We start from the raw sequence: 16190 nt of genomic DNA on the forward strand, positions 1-16190 counted from the left end.
ATTTCAGACTGTTATAGTCTTATTCTTGAAAGTGAAACTGTTATGTATTGCACAACTTGTTTATATATCTTTAAAGATGTTATTTAGGTGCCTTATAAATGGACACCGGTTTTATGTGCTTGAACGGATGTGTCATTCTTGAAACTGTGAAATATTTATCTTAGGCGCATGTGTTAATATGAGATGAAAATGTTTGTTAAAGTAATAAGCACTTTTTATTAAATTTTCAAGTCACTTTGTGAATTTGTTCCAAAATGAAAATAATCATACTATAACAATTTTTCCTATAAATATACTATTGTGATTGATCATGAAATCTTGGCAAAAAGCAATGAATATAAAGGATGTGACACAAAAAAGGGATACAAACTGGGATGGCAAATTTTGCTGTTATTTATTTGCATAATAAATATTTAAAAACAAAAACCTTATACTATGTAAAAAGATAAAGGTATTTAAAAATGACTCCTTTTGGTGCACATAAGGGTTTGTAGTCCTAAAATACAAGATACAGTTCGTGCCCCCAAGCAATAGTAATATTGTGTTTTTATTGTTTGCTCAATAACAATCTTGTTTTTCAACTTTGATTTACAAAAAAAAAAAAAAAAAAAAACTACTGGAAGATAAGACTTAATATCTGGTGGTGATATATAATCATTGTCGGTTATATTGCAATGATACTCTTAAATAAAATAAAATAAAAGTAAAATTGTTTGAGCGGTAATGAAATGTCCGTCAAGCGTTAATGAAATGTGTCTCACTAATGACAAAAATATAAAATAAAAAAAAAAAAATTGGTGCCATATGTCCCTGAATTTCTAGAATTAAACAAGCGGAAAATTACAACTATTTCTATTTTTTATTGACTTGATTATTTGAGTTGGCCAACCTCATAAGAGAAACTGTCGTCTTATTGGTTTGACGTCATATGTGGTCAGAATATAAAATTCACGACTGCTACCAATTTTCTATCACAGCGCTGTGACATTATCAAGCTTAACAACTGGTGAAAACCTTTGAGGTGTGAAAATGTTCGTCAATTCAACACCAATAACTAATATCACAACTGGAATTAATCCAGACAACCTGAGGACCTACATGAACACAACTGAGGATAATCCATTACAAGGGAACAATAGTAACTTTTATGGTGGAAACGACACGAAAACACCTTGTCAAGTTTTCAACTCAACATCATATGGAGACAGCAACGCTGGGACGTTCGAGGCAAAAATAATCGAAATACTCACATACTTTCCTATAACTATTTGGATAGGCTCATTGCCGAATATTCTTATCATTTGCATTTTGATGAAAAAAGGAAATCGTAAATTTTCAACAGCGGTTTTCTTGATGTCACTTGCTGCCGCAGATTTGGCAAACGGATGTGCCACCTTGATGTACTGGCTGCAAGACAATCGCTTCATTGAGGAATCTTACTCTAGATTTGACTGTGTTTTTAGAAACTATATCGGGATAGTTTTTATTATGGTATCGAACTGGTTATTGGCTATTATTTCAGTTGAAAGATGTATCTGTGTGGTATATCCGTTTGATGTGAAGAAAATATGTTCAGTCTCAGTATCAGTGATTGCAGTTATAATGGTTTGGGTAGCAGCGTTTATCGTTGAGGCTATACTGTTCTGGTCAAATTTCAAAATCGAGTACAACACCGACATACAATACGATTATGAAGACTGCTTTGCAGAGGAATCTGACGATATGACTCCCAAAGTGTGCAACGTTGACTTCATCAGTGAATGGCATAATCAATTTTACAACATTATTCAACCAAGCATAACCGTTTTTCTGCCATATTTTATAATAATGATTTTTTCATGTATCATTATCTATAGCCTAAAGACAGTAGGAATACAAAATAGAAAAACGGCAACAGTTGTTAACGCGATTCTGACTTTGAATGTCATTTTCTTGGTAACAAACTTGCCAGAGATGGTTGCTGAATTTTTACGGCTTTCGGGTTATACAGTCAATGAAGTTGTAGTAGCGGTTGCTTTCAGGCTGCGAGAAGTAAACTTTATTGCTAATTTCTTTGTTTATTTTCTTAGTGGCTCTAGGTATAAGACTGAAGTAAAAGATCTTTTTGCACGGGCATGGAATAAAATGAACTATTTCGATTAGATCTGTAGATTTATAATCTTTTTAATTTCATATTGTTTTTCAAAAGACAACAATTTATGTATAATTGTTAGTTGTTTAGATATTGTCATTTTGTTTTAACCATGTTTAAGATCGTAATTTTCTCTCTTCCTACAAACGGTAATTACAACGTAATGTGACATCAGACAATTCAAATTAGCTAACAAAATTTATTATATCAATGTTTTAAACCAAAGCTTTCCGACGTTATGTTTAAGACTTTATTTCATCTTAAAATTCTTTTTGCAAAAAACATGTTATGCCGCCTTTTAATTATTGTAAGACATTTGAAAGATATTTGATGTTTTAATGTTTGCCTGTGGTCGTGCTAGCGTTCGTTCTACTAAATGTTGTTAGTGTGTTTATGTGTGCGCGAGATATTATTGTTGTATTTGTTGTTATTTGTGTTGTTGTTAACATCTATATGTTGTATTGTAGTGGTTGTTGTTGCTTTTGGTTTGTTGCTGTTGTTTTATAAACATGTATATGATAACTACACTGTACAAAGTATTTCTAGAATTAAGATAGCGTGAAGAGGAACAAGAAGATATCAATAATTTTTAAACAAATCGAATATAGAATCATCATGTTTATTTCATGGTACGAAATAAAACGTTTAGTTAAGAAATACGTGTATTTCAATTGTTATCGTGACCCTTTGATATATTTCTCAAAATGTTATTTCAATTATGAATGTATTAAATCCTGAAAAAAGTTTAAAAAATGCAATGAGGATTTTTCAAACTTCCAAAGTAAATAATGTGAACTTAGAATAAAATGACAGCAACAGCAAGACAAGATGACGTTCACTAAACGCGAATCTTATTGGGGTTGTATTTATTTGTGGGTTCTATTTTTGTGTATTTTTATATATATTTTTCAATGTATATTAGCAGTGATTTTGTTTGAATAAATTTTATGATGTTGTTCTAACGTTTACGTAATCATATTGTTTAAACTAACATCCACACTGACTTTGTAAGCTTACGCATGTGAAAGTGTATTTTTTGAGTTTCTGTCTTATATATTCTCTCACTTTATTTAAGTATTAACTGAAGTGTATTTCAAAAAGTACTTTTTCTTTACGTTTACTTGTGAGGAGAATTTTTTTTATTCTTTATGCGTATACCATTACAGATGTTGTCCATATTTAAATGAATAAATTTGAAAGTAAATAAATTTGTTTTCTTTTATAAATGTTTCCGATATTTTACATTTATACGACCAGTTGGAGAAAAAGATATTATTAAATGAACTGCATTGAGGTCCTGAAAGCCTAAAAAACCTAAATTGTCAATTTCTTACATAGATCAGCTGGGGCACTAAAATAGACAAATATGTAATAGAAATAAATTGATGCTCGTATTTTCATGGTATTCTTAGTCCAATATGAGTCAAAAGCGTTGCAACGCTTTTCTATTTCGGGATATTTCTCACAAAAATAATCATTCTGGAATCGAATGATCTGAAATTTTGCACACATGTAATTGGTCTATACCAACATCAAATGAAACATAAATTAATAAAAATTAATTCCCATCATGTCAAAAACCCTCAACTGAGTTCCTTTAAGTTAACAATTTCACTTTTTACAAGTACTAGCTTTTACCACCAGATTACCTAGAAGTGTTTGTCGTTAGAAAGAATCATTATCTATAAGTCAGCCTCAATTTAGTCTATGAATATGGAGTATAGATTATTAAACGGATATAGACATTTTAAAATTATTTAACATGGAAAGAAAATTACATGTGTCGAACTCTTACCCATATTAAACACAAATTTGAAAACAAAGTTATTTCTTGTTTAGCTCATTTTGTTAAATCGTTGAATATTTGAAATATTTATTTATAGAATCTCCATCCTTCAAGATAGTGGTACTTTCAAATTTTTCGTTAACAATGACTACATGTTTTTTTCTGTCAAAGAATATTATTCTTCCATTTTTTTGTTGTTGCAAAAAAATTATCAATATCGGAAAAAAAATGTTTATACTGAGAATTTAATTTTACCTTTCTTTATAAAAAATATCAGTTAAATTCCTTACCAGGATGTAAACGTTTACATGTATGATTGAATTTAGTTCCATTATTCAAAACAGCGTCATCAGTTAAATCTTAAATCCGATCCATACCAGGATGGGAACATTTACTTATATCATTGACTTTAGTTCTTTTATTCAGAACAGCATTAGAAGTTTAATCAAAAACGTGATTCTTAGCACGATAGGGTCGAATTATATCTAGTTCCATCAATCATTAACGCAAGTTTTTAACGCATACTTATTCTCCGTTAAATCCATTTTAAATGCGATCATAAAAATTTAAAGAGAATCAATTAGATAATCAAGTCCTGTACATGCAAATTATGTTAACCTATAAACCATAGCATTGCTGCAATAACAATAAATTTGCCCTTTCAATTTAATACATACTAATTTTAGAATATGCCATTGTAGTACAGATCTATTGATATGTCAGGTTCATTATTTTAGTATTCTGTAACACTATCAAATTGAGAGAAATGGATATAGACAATATCGTTGTCGGCTTCATTCAGCCTATTAACGTAATTAGTTTTCAGACTTTTTTCAACTCTTCTGAAAGTATTGATAGAGAAACCTAAAAAGTTATAATATTTGTTTTACATTATTAATAAATGCTGATGGAATGTTACAAGTCAGTGATTCAAGGAAGGAAATACGTACACGATTGTAAATATTTTTTTCTAATCAAATATGTACATTTCGGATGAAGATAATTTATTCCACATTAAAATGATATCCAAGGAAAGACAAATAAAGTTTCCTTTTAAAAGGAAAGGCTTGCTCAGTTGTGCCATCATCCCTTCCTTTTACATTTGGCTGCAGGCCAAAAAGAGTTTGAACTATTTCTTTTAAATATCTTTGAAAATATTTCATAAGAGAGTAGATATATTAAATTTATCGTAAATTGCATAATCATAGATGAACATTTTATTGCTAATTAATTAGACGATAATTTCAACGAGAGTTCTGTTTTTAATTAATTTATATATTAATGATTAGATGTAGCTTTCCAATATAGACAAGGTGTAAATGTTAAGAGTGACCCCACCTAGGCAATATTGAAAGACCGCAATGTCTATTTCGCGGTTTGGGACTGAATTTGGAGAATGTAGAACTCCATTGTTGATCTTTCTTTTCATTTTTCTTATTTGAACAATTGTGCAAACTAGCGTTCACGTCAAAATACACTTGATTCATTCAAAGAAGATTTTTTAGCCGTTATCCGTTCGGCAAAAACCGAATATTCAAGTACATTTGGGACCGAAGTTGAACACCGACGATCTGTAATCTACATAGCTTGCTCATTAAAAGAATCTAAATTCCCTTAAGAGATATAAACCATCGGGGGTGAAGGGCAAGTGGTGTGAAATCAAGGACTTTACCATTCGGTTATACTATAAATAAGAGAAATAGATGAGAAAAAAGAAGGTTTAGGAAAAGAATGATTATAAATAGTGAATCTTGACAAAGAGACACGAATGATTCTTCAATCTAAAAGCAAAAAAGAAAGGGATAGATAGTTGAAAATTAAACAGCAAAAAGTTATGGAACAGATATTTACGAATGAAGATTTGTTTGTTAGCAAAATAGAGTATTACGAAGAATCGAAGGGGGAGTAGACGATATAAGAGTCTAGAAAGGATAAAAACTTAGGAAAGATTTGTGGAAAACTCGAGTCAGAAATGAAAAATCTCCGACAAGGATAGAGGAAAAGAAAATAGAGTTGGCTAATCTTATTCCCAAGGAAAAACTGAAAAAAGTATCAAGTTAAAGATGAAATTAAAGTCTTTCATCCATTACAGAAGATTGATAATTGTAAAGAGACAATGACATTATTTTTAATGATTAAGTTAGACAGGAATTATTATTAGAAATAAAAAGAAACTGTCGCACATATGAATACACATTGTACTAGACGGGTTAAGGCAAATAGTTTTGTAATCACGTCCATACCTTATCACCAAACAAATTGAATTCCGACTTAGATGAAAAGCCATACTATTTCAGGGACTAAGTGTTTACATGCTCCATTAGAAGCATCTAATTCTAATACGTTATTCATTTACAGAAGAAATCAACTTGTTCAAAAATCAGACCCCAACACATCCTTCTAGAAATTATTCAATGCCTTGCTTGAAGACACTGTCTACCGTGCCCTGGATAGGGAAACGCCATTTGTACTTCTTGTATTGTGCAAATTTGTTTCCAATAAGTCTTCCTGCTCAATGGAAGTTATCTACATCAGACTTGTCTTACTGAAGTTCAAATTGGATGCTTTGAACTAGGGAAAACCAAAATCTCAAAAGAATGCCCATAAAAAACAACAAAATTGATGCAAGCTCAAGCCTGTACCAAGAACAGTAGAACCACACCAACCATGCCAAGGGGTATGGTTCGTTACCGTTACTTCAAACGTTAGTCGTTCATCCGACAGATGGGCACTTGAGCACCCATTGGATAACAAAACGTTTCAACACGACGTTGCTAAAGATGTTTGCGACCATGCCTTTGTCCTTGTCTAAAATGACAACCATCACGAAAGTACAGAGCTCCCTCTTTACATTCTGATGTTCAACTGACATCCCAAAAATGCAGGCGTCGTAAATTCTGATTCCCTTGAGAAATTTCATTAATTTCATTTCTTTAATTTCGCTCATTGTTTTCTTGTTTGTGATACATGCATTATTTTACTTGCGGAACATTTTTATTGAATAGCTCAAACATATAAAAAACAATGCCCCATGATAATTGGCATATGAACACAGCCACAGCTGCGGATGCTTCAAAATACAAAATTTCTCCATTTTCGTGTTAAAATGTTAACTTTTTCTTAAACCGACAATTGGGAGCATGGACAGTCAGTGACGTGTATAAATAGGCTCAATCAAACATAGCCAAACATTTTCAACATTGGCGTTTAGGACGTTCTGAAGGGATTCTTATACTCTCTATTTGCTTAGATTTACCCACAAATACTTTGCCTTGTAGGAAGCAAACATCCGGAGGGTGTGGTTAAGTTTCACAGTCGACAGAAGACGGCTGATGATATGTTATGTTGAAGAATAAATAAATAAATAAATAAATAAATAAATAAATAAATAAATAAATAAATAAATAAATAATAAATAAATAAATAAATAAATAAATAAGACGCATCGACGAAGTTTGTATCATGACTTCCAACATTAATCGAGTTGTCAGTAGAAATGCCTTATAGATCTATTATGGTCAGTCATGTGTAGAACTTGTAAAATGCTTAATATAAGTAATTACGTTTATAATATATATTTTTCTCTCTCTATTAATTTCGTGGTATGAAAATTATCGTATTTCACTCGTGGCTAGTTCACTCGTGACATGTTTATTTCTGTACCACCCGATATAAATAATATCATGTAACTTTAAAATACTTGAAGATCCTCTATTTATGTTAACAGCTTTACATAGAGTATGCAACTATAGATGCTATCTGTCGAATGAGTTATATTTGGATTATTTATAAAACGATCTAAAACTTCCTAGTCTTAAAACGCAATAATTCATTTGTGACAATTTCTTTAAATTGTTTTTTCCTTTCTACTAAGGGTGTAGCGACAAGATTTTTCAAACATGTGAAATAATATTTACATATAAAACAAATAAACGAACAAATAAACCTTTACTAAACATGCTTTGTAATGGTTTAAGTTCAAGTTTCGCTAATTTCTTCTGCGTTATGCAATGCGCATCAAAACATTTAGAATTCAAAATGTTTATACTGGACAATTTTTTCCAAATGTTTTTCTAGATAATCTCTTTATATGTTAACATAAATATATATAGATATATAACTTTGCTACTTTGATAAGATATACGGCTTCATTATAATAGCATGGTAAGTGCATTGAGTTTTTTCAGTATTTTTTCATATTCTACATATTTCTAAATTGTTCTAAACATTTTAATCACTTTCATCATCTTCAGAGTCGTTCATGCTCTTATAGTCGGATTCCAGTCTGTTTTCAATGCCTTATTCGTTGTACGTGTCATTCGTGTGCTGACCTTCATTCTCAGTCGTTTCGTGTTCCTTGATCACTTTAAAACATTGAGAGATTAACAACAATTATAATCTATTTTACAAAAAGATACATACATACAATTTCTCAAGCAAGTGTCTGTCATTTTCACTCCTTCACGTCCTTGAAAACAGTGACTAAAGTAGCTTCAGTTAGATATCTATTAATAAGAATGAACTTTTCTAAGGTTTTATACAAATGGACTGGCTTCTTTTTCAGTTGTAATCCCAGACTGTTTAGTCAATCGTCTACCTGGTTTGAACAAAAGAATGTGTCAAAATGTTTCGCTGCCAATGTCCGAAAGTCCCATTGACTTTTTGTCTGAGAAAGCAAGATTTAGTCCAGATAACAAACCTTACAACTTAACCTGACTAAAATTCAGATCAATTTATTTCTTACATGTAGCAAAGCGTTATTTACGAGTTGATTTTAATCAATTGCTTACCATTTGACGATAAATACTGCACAAATACTGTTTAACAACATTCATATAAACATGTTTGCTGCATTTATTGGTTTGATTAATGTTTAAATGTAAACTAAAACCGTTTAGTATAAATAAATTTTCAAACAACAAGTTATTAATACCTTCAACAAATATATTTATGTTGAAGGTATTTATAATTTTATTGAATACTAAAATTAATTGTAACACAAAATACCTTTGTATGATACTGTAGCATCTTCAATATTCTGATGTTGTGCAGAATTGTTAGTTGACCTTCGCCTTCTGCAGCTGTAAGATAAATATCGTAACAATATTTTACCATAGATACCTGTGTATACAGAATATCTGGCCCCGAAGTTAACTGTTTAAAGAGATAACGTAGAGCTTTTGCCGAAAATTACCCGAGAACCGGACATTCCCGTCTTTAACTTTAGCCAAATTCTAGGTCACAACATACATGTATAAATCATATTCGAAAGAAAGATATATTACGAAAACCAATACATATATAGATTTACCCGTGTCCGTCCTTTCGTTCGTCCATTCGTCCGTCCGTTCACTTATGTGCCGCACATAGCTTAAATAGTATTTGACCTGGACCATGTTACTTCAAAGGAACATTGGTCAGCATGTTTAATTAGGAAACTTGGTGTTTTGTATGGATCAATTCAGTATTTGCAGAGTTATTGCCCTTGACTTAGTAAAATTTTGCATTTTTCAACTTGTGTTGTACGCAGCTCAAAAAGTATTTGACCAAGGGTCAGAAATTGTGCTCAGCATGTGCAGTTGTGCAATTGAGGAGTTATGGCCCTTGACTTAGTAACAATTTACTATTTTCAACTTGTGTCGCACGTAGCTCAAAAATATTTGACCTATAGTTATGAACCTTTACAGGAATGTTGTTCAGCATGTGAAGTTGTGCACCTGTGTGTTTTTGTGTGTAGATTTATTCAATATGTATAGATGTGTGAGTTATTGCCCTTGACTTAGTAAAAATTTGCAATTTTCATTTTGTTTCGTGTATATCTCAAAAAGTGTTTGACCTAGAGTCATGAAACTTTACAGAACTGTTGATTGGCTAAATTGTGGGAGGCTTGATTGCCCTTGACTCACCTTGAGTGTAGAGTTAGAATCTGGAAAGTTCAACAAAAGGAAACAAAACATTAGCAATGCTTTCAAAGAACTTCAGCATTGCAGGCCTAAGAGGATTTCGAACATATTTATGTTGGTTTACATATGACTGGCAAGAAGCCGTCGGCGTTAAGAAAGTTTCTGGGTAGCCGCAACGTATTTTTGAATATAAGACCAAATTTTACAGGACCATTCTGCAACAGACACATCATCAAACCAGCATGTAGCACATAATTGCAATCCAAACAGAGCGGTTTCCATCAAATAATCTTCTCGTTGAGCAGATTAATCAATAAAGCAATGGTTCTCCATCTTTTTTCCATCCTGCATTTACAGCCCATGTTTCCATGCACCTTGAGCAACATGTAATCCACAATACCCTATGTTAAGGAGAGACGGAATGTTTGGATCTAGGTCCTGCCAATATTGCATTAATGTTTGCAATAACTTTCCAATTTGTACTTTGCTTATCCATTGATATTGTAACATATTTGCCATATTCTGCTTTCCCATTCCACATTTGAATTCTTTAAGCAATGAGTAATGACTTACTATAATTTTTAAAGCCCAAAGAATTTCAACAGACAGAATACTTTTATGGGTAACATAGTTGGATATTTATCTTGCTTGCGACTTATCAGATGCTTGGATATTGACATTACTTGCAACTTATCAGATGCTTTGATATTGATCTTGCTCAAAATTTATTAGATGCTTGGATATTGATCTTGCTTGCAACTGATATTGATCTTACTTGTGACTTATCAGATGCTAGGATATTAATCCTGCTTGCGACTTATCAGATGCTTGGATATTGATCTTACTTGCGACTTATCAGATGCTTGCACTGGGAGTGACGGAGGAGCTGATCAATGAACTGGCTAACATCGTCGTATGCGCTTGCAGCACTGCTGCATTCTTGTGAAGCTTCTTCTACAGTTACTATAAAGCTATTGTACGTGAAGCCTGAAATATATAATGCCTCCCTTACAGGTAATAAGGCCTAACAAAAAAGTGTTTGTTTTCAGTGACATGGTTTTAAAAAATAGGGTTGGTAGGCGGTTTTTTTGTTGTTTTTTTTGAAAATATTTTTTATATCAAGTGAGTGCGACGGAAATTTGATTATGTGACGCAATGTTTATCATTCAGGGTCAACTTAAAATGCGGTCTGTTTTCCCTCAGAAAGTTTAGGGTTGGTGGCCAAAAATAGGGTAGGGGTAGGGACTCCGGAAAAAAACTTTTCATGTCATATATAATGTTCCATTATAATCGCCATATGAACACAGCAGCAGATGCCTCAGAATGATAAATTTCAATATTTTCGTGTTAAAATGTAGGCTTTAACTAGAACCGGTGCTAGGGGGCGTGGACAGATGTTTGCAGTATTCAGTTACGTCCACAAACAGGCTAATTCACACGAAGCCTGTTACATTTACAATTTTGTCGCTTTTGACGTTTTTAGAGATTCTCTGTTTTCTCTATTTTGCCAATGACGCTTTCTTACAAATAATTTGCCCGCTAGCAAACATCTCGAGGATATCAAATAGATTCACGATCGACAACTTGGTGTTTACGATAAAATGATAAAGAAGCGCATAAGCAAAAATTTAATAATGACTTCCCATATCAAACAAATTATCCATGTAAATGCCTTATGAATGTCAGTGATTTGTATATTTTATACAAGATATAAATTTATCAAGTTAATAGAACATGTATGAATGCTAAATATCAGCATCTAGATATATAATATATTTATAAAAGAAATAATGAGAAATAGTGATTAAATAAAATGCATAATTTCATTTTCCTTATTTTCACTGCAAACAAATATTTTTCACTGCAGTGAAACATATGGAACTAGTTTTTTCTTAGTTCAGCCAATACACACACTTATAGGTTAAGTATTTCGAATCACAATGTTAATAAGAGAAAAGTATATCATAAACACACAAAAAAACAACTTTTTTTTCTTAAAAATACAGAATTTATCTCGTGGTATGAAAACTTTCATATCTGAGTCACTCGTGACATATCTATTTTCATGAAATAATTAAATTTGCATTTCACTATGAGTTGGTTCATTGTTCAAATATACAGTCGCATTATGATACATGTGGTATTATAAGTGCAGATATAACAGTTTCTCAGAAAGTTTCATAAGCTAGATATTTCTAAAGAGTTCCACTCTTGCTACATCAGTTTCAACATCTTCAAATTTGTTCATGTTCTAATGGTTAGGTCTGCTGTCAATGTCTGATTCACTGTACGTCGTGTGCTGCCCTTTCCGGTTTCTTGCTCACTTAAAATGGAATGAAATTAGAATTACTACAATAATCTTTTTGACTAGTAAAATTTCTTAGTTTGTCTGGTCAAGCAAGTGTCTGTCATTTGAAGTTTTGTACCCTTTAAGTTCGTTATTTAGTTGAAAACAGTGACCACAAAAGATGTATTTTAATTCGAATAGACTTTTCCAGAAGTTTTTATAAATTGACTGACCGACTTTTCAGTTTTTAAGCAAGGATAAACAAAGGTTTGAACTAAAGAATGTTTCGCTGTCTAATGTACGAAATGTCCATTGACCATTTGTCCGAAAAGGCAAGCCTTAAACCAGCCAACAAAAATTACAAGTCAATTTGACTTAAGTTCCGATCGATTTATTTACATGTAGCAATTTTGTTGAGTTAAACTTTCTTTAGGAATTCTGTTTTTCTCTATTTTAATCAGATTGTGTACACTTCACGTTGACGATAAAATACTACTCAAATAAAATTTAACAACATTTATATAAACACGTGTGCTGCATTTATTGGCTGCATGGGTTAAAGTAAAACCGTTAAGTCTAGTATATAAATATTCCTATGCTCGCAGCAAATACAACCATAACAGGATATTAATACCTTAAACATACATGTATATACATTTTTGTTACTAAATATTGGAGGTAATAAACTATTACTTCTGTATGACATTTCAGCTTCCTCAATATTCTGATGTTGTGCAGAATTGTTAGTTGACCTTCGCCTTTTGCGACTGTAAGATAAATATTATAACAACATTTTACCCTGGATGCCAGTAGAGAAAGAATATCCGGTCCTTAAGGTAACTGTTTACAAAGATCACGAGGCTATGCACAGTTTTTCTTGAGCCGGATATTCCGTTTTTAACCAGAACCAGTACATGTAAACATCATAACCGCATCTGGGCATAGTGCCAATTTAAATACAACATGGATGTGTTGTACATATTTTCAACCCATAGACGGGTCCTGGTTGGCTCAAACAAAAGGTACGGTTAAGCCAGGAAATGCAAAACGCATTGAGAAACAATTAAAGCGCATCAATGATAATTTTATACAGTTTTAAAAGTAAAGAAAGAAAATCGGTTCAAACACTTAAATGTCTAAATTTAAAGAATAGTATTATAATTAGTAAGGCTCTTTTTAAAACAAATTACAACATAAATCCTGCAAGATATGACGTTGCATATTATTTAATATTTTGCTATTAAGTTTTGTTTTTCGAAATTTTAATACCTCGATTATATCTACCAACTTTTCTGAACCATAATTTCCTTTCAAATTAAGCTCTCGCTAACATTATGATGACATTATGATCATATGAGGGTATATAGTGATTGAACAGGTAAAAGTAATATTTAGTTTATATTTTGCCATAATTCCTTTCAATTTTAAAAAAATTCTTCCCATTAAAGATAAATAATTCACTAGACACAGAGAAAATAAACAGATACCTATCACGCTTTACTTAAGAACAAGTGTGGCCATTTTTTTTTCATATTTTCGGCAGATTCATGTTTAATCCTAAACACCTTCGAATATCAACTGTTGGTAATCATCATTATATAAATCAATAATTTGAAATATATAGTCAATTCAGCTCAATTTGACAAACAAAGTGAGCATAATGTCACTTTAATTTAGACTTACCTTCTCATTAAGGAAATAAACAAGGTTACTATGACAATCATGACGACCGAACAAATTATCAGTACAATACCAACGATCGGCAAGCTGTTATTGACTGAAAATAAATTAATGTACCGTTTTTAAAATGAGATGGCAAGTTAAAATGATTTATAATAAAAACAAACATCCAACAGTTGAATCAGCTATAATGGACTTTTAAATAATTAAAGCTTTTCAATTACATATAATTACGTACAAACTCTTACATATCATTTTATACATGTATGCATACATCAAAATACATCTCTTATATATTGATGTTTTTATTCAAAATAACTAATACGGCTACATGAGATTTTACCTATTACTGCATATGGTTTTTCGGTAATGCCCGAGCATTTGTCTGGAACACATTCACCAGAAATAGCGTTACAGCAAGGACACTGACCATGGCACAGTAAAGTGCAGTTATGTCCAGAAAAGCCGTTCTTGCACAGAGCACAAATACCATCCTTTATGTTGCATTCCATACATTTTTCAGGAGAACATCTATTCAGGCAGTCTTGTCCCCAAAACCCGGGCTTACATTTGGAGCAAAGCCCAGGGGTAGATAAAAGATCACAACCCTCGCAATTTTCTTCTAAACATTTATGTTCACACCTAGTTCCCCAATGCCCTGGTTTACAATTAGATTCAGTTATCTGCTGAAACATATCTTGTACGGATACATAATTACAGACACCTGAATTTTTGTCGCAGCTTAGCATGCAATTCACCGGACATTTCATCTCGCAGGAAGAACCCCAATACCCGGCAGTACACGTGGTACAAATCCCTAAATCTTTACTGCATTCTCCGCAATTATTTCCAATACATATATTTTCACAAAATGTACCCCAATATCCATATTTACAAGATGAGCAAGCGAACCCTTGTCTTCTGTTACAGTACCAATTTGAACATCTATATGTTTCACATGTTATGTTGCAATATTCGCCTGCATACCCGGCCTTACAGTTTTCACACAAGCCTGAAGAAATATCACATTTTTGGTCAATACATTTGTTACATTGTTTCTCACAGTCTGCGTTACACTTTTTGCAAATTCCTGTATTAACATCACACCTCTCGCAATTTTTGGAGGTACAGTGGCGAGAGCAGTAAGGTCCCCAGTATTTGTCCGGGCAAAGCAAACATTTCCCGTCAGATTTGTCACACATTTCGCATGTTCCTTTACATTTTTCCCAACAATCTATACCCCAAAATCCTGAAACACAATATTTACAAAAGCCATAATGTTTATTGCATGCGCCGAAACAGGTCTGGCATTGTTTTTCGCACTTTGACCCGTACCATCCATTTCGACAACGAATGCAATTACCATTTGACTTCGTACAGTGGCCTGCTGCACACCCTGAAAAGCAAGGCAGTTCACACTCCTTTCCATACCAGCCGGGTTTACAAAGCAAGCATGAACCGGTTGAAGACGTACAAGTGGCACAGTTAATGGTACATGATGTGTAACATTCTCCATTGTAATGGTCACAATGGTTACAATTTAAAGGACATGTTATATCACAATATTTTCCTTGAAAACCGCTCAGACATCCGTAACAAAAACCAGTTTTCTTCTCGCAACCATTTGATGTACAAAACGCTGGACAGGTGCTCGTGCAGTTGATGCCCCATTGTCCTTGAATACAACTACTTTTTTCTTCACTTGCAACTGTTAAAATACACCAGGAAAGAATAATATTGTAAGTATTTGTGAAAATAATCATCTTTTATTCATAAGTATTAACATATTTTCTAAACAAAAAACGTATGGTACATAGGACAGTATAAATGTTTCATCTTTTTAAGAAGCTATATTATGGAAAGGAATTAATATAAGTGTTATGCTTGTTTTTCTAAAATATATTGTGATCTTAAACGATACATGTTTGTAAATTTGCTAAATAAAAATATGTTTAAGCTAAAGAAGCCAAAACCAAAACATTTTGTCCCCAAAAAAACAGATATCAACATACCTGTAGGCAGAAACCTGAAGTAGATAAGTAACAACGATATTACTGTGCAATCCATTGTCACTTGTACTATTTTGTATTTTCAGTGCATGTACTTAAATAGTTGTAACAAATTGAAAACACACGACGGAATTGATGAAGCGATCATTTGTTAAAGTTTAAACTTTCCAAAAAACAAGGATGTTTGAGCAAACAACGCATTATGTTTGAGCAAACTACGCATTATGTTTACAGTAAACACCCTCAATTAAGACCACCAGCGGGACTGGACCAAACTGTCTTAATTGCGGGGTGGTCTTAATTGTGGATATTGTTATCATTGCTTACACGTCTATTTTAGATATTTTGTATGAACAAACAAAAATATTGTATCTTAACCTTCAAATACAATATT

General features: G+C 32.3%; 2 protein-coding genes across 2 annotated transcripts in view; one reads left to right on the forward strand and one right to left on the reverse strand.

The window, feature by feature from the left end:
- The window catches only part of LOC132741004 (uncharacterized), a 152264-nt gene that overhangs the window by 22670 nt on the left and 113404 nt on the right, over nt 1-16190 (forward strand). The window lies entirely within an intron of this gene.
- The window catches only part of LOC132741019 (multiple epidermal growth factor-like domains protein 11), a 54242-nt gene continuing 49527 nt past the window's right edge, over nt 11476-16190 (reverse strand). The window contains exons 4-5 of the mRNA XM_060729096.1: nt 12801-12874; nt 11476-12143 (exon numbers count right to left, since the gene is read on the reverse strand). Of these exons, the coding sequence (XP_060585079.1) occupies nt 12103-12143; nt 12801-12874 (115 nt within the window). The 3' untranslated portion in view covers nt 11476-12102. The remainder of the gene's footprint in view (nt 12144-12800; nt 12875-16190) is intronic.

The sequence above is a fragment of the Ruditapes philippinarum genome, unplaced genomic scaffold (genome assembly GCF_026571515.1).
Source record: "Ruditapes philippinarum isolate M1 unplaced genomic scaffold, ASM2657151v2 ctg204_1_1_1_1, whole genome shotgun sequence".
Classification (NCBI taxonomy): Eukaryota; Metazoa; Mollusca; class Bivalvia; order Venerida; family Veneridae; genus Ruditapes; species Ruditapes philippinarum.